General features: G+C 45.6%; 1 protein-coding gene across 1 annotated transcript in view; it reads right to left on the bottom strand.

The window, feature by feature from the left end:
- Positions 1–2,500, bottom strand: part of SFMBT2 (Scm-like with four mbt domains 2) — a gene marked incomplete at its 5' end in the record, with an annotated part of 147,036 nt that overhangs the window by 37,845 nt on the left and 106,691 nt on the right. The window contains one exon of the mRNA XM_008575467.1: positions 1,527–1,666. Within this exon, the coding sequence (XP_008573689.1) occupies positions 1,527–1,666 (140 nt within the window). The remainder of the gene's footprint in view (positions 1–1,526; positions 1,667–2,500) is intronic.

Raw genomic sequence — 2,500 nt, 5'->3', positions numbered from 1 at the left:
TAAATATATTAAAAGTTGTAATTACTAGTCCCACTGATGGCCTAGAAAAGCAAACATCCTCTACTTTTGCTTCAATGACCTCTTTCTCTTTATGTAAAATGACACTTGAAGCCACGCAGAGCTCCTGCATTGAAGGATGAGCTGTAGCCTAGTGTCACTGAGGATGTCCCATCATCCAGAGCTTCAAGTCCAAATTGCTTAGGATGCCGAAGAAGGCCTTTCTCAAGCAGACCCCAATCCAGTCTGCTCAGTCCTACCTCACCCTGAGCATCAGGCAAGCCAGATTCCTGCTTTTCTTTTCAAAATATAATGTGCTCTTTTGTACCTATTAATTATCCCCAGACTAAGTTCCTAGGCTACAGCGATCTATAACCACCTCTCTTTGCCAGAATATACCTTGAACGCCCACCTGTGTGGCTTTGCCCATGGTTTGCAGTCAAGACTGTACTCACTCTGCCTAAGCCAATCAAATGTCACTTGCCACACATCCGCCACTTCCTCCCCTCTGCTCCCAGAGCACGGTGTTCTTGCCTGTCTCAGGGACGTCCCCTACTGTGCATCTAGTTTCAGACGATGTAGTCTCCCCAAACAGGGAGAGGCCAAGGTGCGTTTGTTTTGGGACCCAATGGTTCAGACACTGCCTGGCTCCTCAAAGTTGCCTGACAAACATTCGTTTGACAGATAAATGGACTGCTGCATCCAAGGAATTAAAAAAAAAAAAATTCATCATGGTACAAGTAGCAATAAAAAAAGTCTACTTGGTATTCTCCTTCTTAAGGGAAAGCACTGATGTGTGTGAAAAGACAGCAGACACAGAGTTCCAAGCACAGTTCCAAATTGTTTCCAAATTCCAATCCATCTGCAAGTACTGTCAGAGGGTAAGCTATAAAAACGAGACACAGAGAAGGACCCCTGTCGGCATCAGCAGCATGAGAGGCAGGAAGAGAAAGGGAAACGGTACCCGAGTGACAGTGGCCAGGCCTTTGCCTGGATGCAGCCGTGACACAAACCTCACAGACATACCAGGAGAGCACTGAGACATTTAGCATTATCTCCTACATGCAGGACCAGGTGCTGAGGAGGGATAAAAGGAAAACAGACACCACCCCGACCCAGCGGAGGTGCACCTATCCTCAGCATCACTGTCCCACCTCGAGAAGTCCTTCCTGTCCTTCCTGGCTGGCTTACTGCTTTGAGAAACCTTGACTATTCAGCCCTAAACTCGCTCCCCACATCGTGAATCATTCCTCTGTCTTGCCAAAGCACTTCATTCGAACGAGTGCACATTTCCCCCTAACTCACAGAGTGGGACATGTGTCTCTCCCGCTAGACTGCAAGTCTTTCATGGGCAGAAACACCATTTGTCCATCTTTCTATCTCCAGCTTCTAACCCCCAGGATTGCAAGGAGCTGCTTGGTAAATGTTAAATGAATGGATTCAAATAACTAGTGTGTCTTTCGGGAACCGTGCCTGCAGCGTGAGGATGCTATGATGACCAGACAGCTGCAGTGACACACGCACTTTACCTCTTTCAGAACCAGCACGCATTTGCCTGGTCCCACTGACTGGGGAAGCTCCGCGATCCTCCCCTTGTTCAGGTACGGGCCCGAGAAGCACCTGTGGTTGATGAAAAGCTGTGGGCAGCAGTACTTCCCATTGCCGGCTCCTGCAGGGGAAGAGGGACACAGCTGTGGCTTAGGGTCATTCCTCCAGACCTCAGAGGACCAACAAGACACTTGCTTAATCCATTCAGTCAAAGCCAGCTCAAGGAGCTGTCCAGCGTCTTGACAGATGGGGAATCCGAAGTTACAAAAATTTGATTACCTCATATTGTACACAGGAATTGGTATGCACATCTGTACCCCACAAATATGTATAATCAGTTATGTTTCAATAAAAAAACTGTCCAAAAAAGGGGGATGGGCTAAAGAAAGGGGCTTATTTTTCCTAAAAGACCATTTCAAATTAATGTGCAGTATCTTATCTGCTATTAAGTTAGTTTCTTATAAACTGTTTAAATAAATGATATACACCTAAAAAAATAAATAAATAAAACAGGACTCAACATGGTCACAAGAATCATGAAGGCCAACTGGGACACAGCACTAGAGAAAAACCAATGGTCCCGTCCTCCTGAGAAGGGTACACTGTGCCCTAATATCAGGACACTTTATAGCTGTAACAGTATCTTAGAAATTCTGATTGCTTTTTCCACCATGTAAACAAACCTTTCTCTTTATTATGCAGTATTCAAGACATGTAAAAAGATACAAAGACTAAGAGAGTGACAATCCAGGTGTCACTGTGCAGGTCAGGAACAAAAGCACTAAACACACACTGTTCCCCTGAGTCTCTTCCTCCAGCTTTCCCACCTCCCCTCCCAGAGGTAACCACACCCTGAATCTGGCATTTATCATTCCCATGCACGTCTGTAAACTTTGCCACACACATGTACATGTGTATCGAAAAGCAATAGATGGTACTTTGGACTTCAAAAAAA

Source organism: Galeopterus variegatus, unplaced genomic scaffold (genome assembly GCF_000696425.1).
Source record: "Galeopterus variegatus unplaced genomic scaffold, G_variegatus-3.0.2 Scaffold1194, whole genome shotgun sequence".
Classification (NCBI taxonomy): Eukaryota; Metazoa; Chordata; class Mammalia; order Dermoptera; family Cynocephalidae; genus Galeopterus; species Galeopterus variegatus.
Note: the sequence above shows the minus strand (reverse complement) of the source record. Positions and strands in the feature narration are given on the sequence as shown.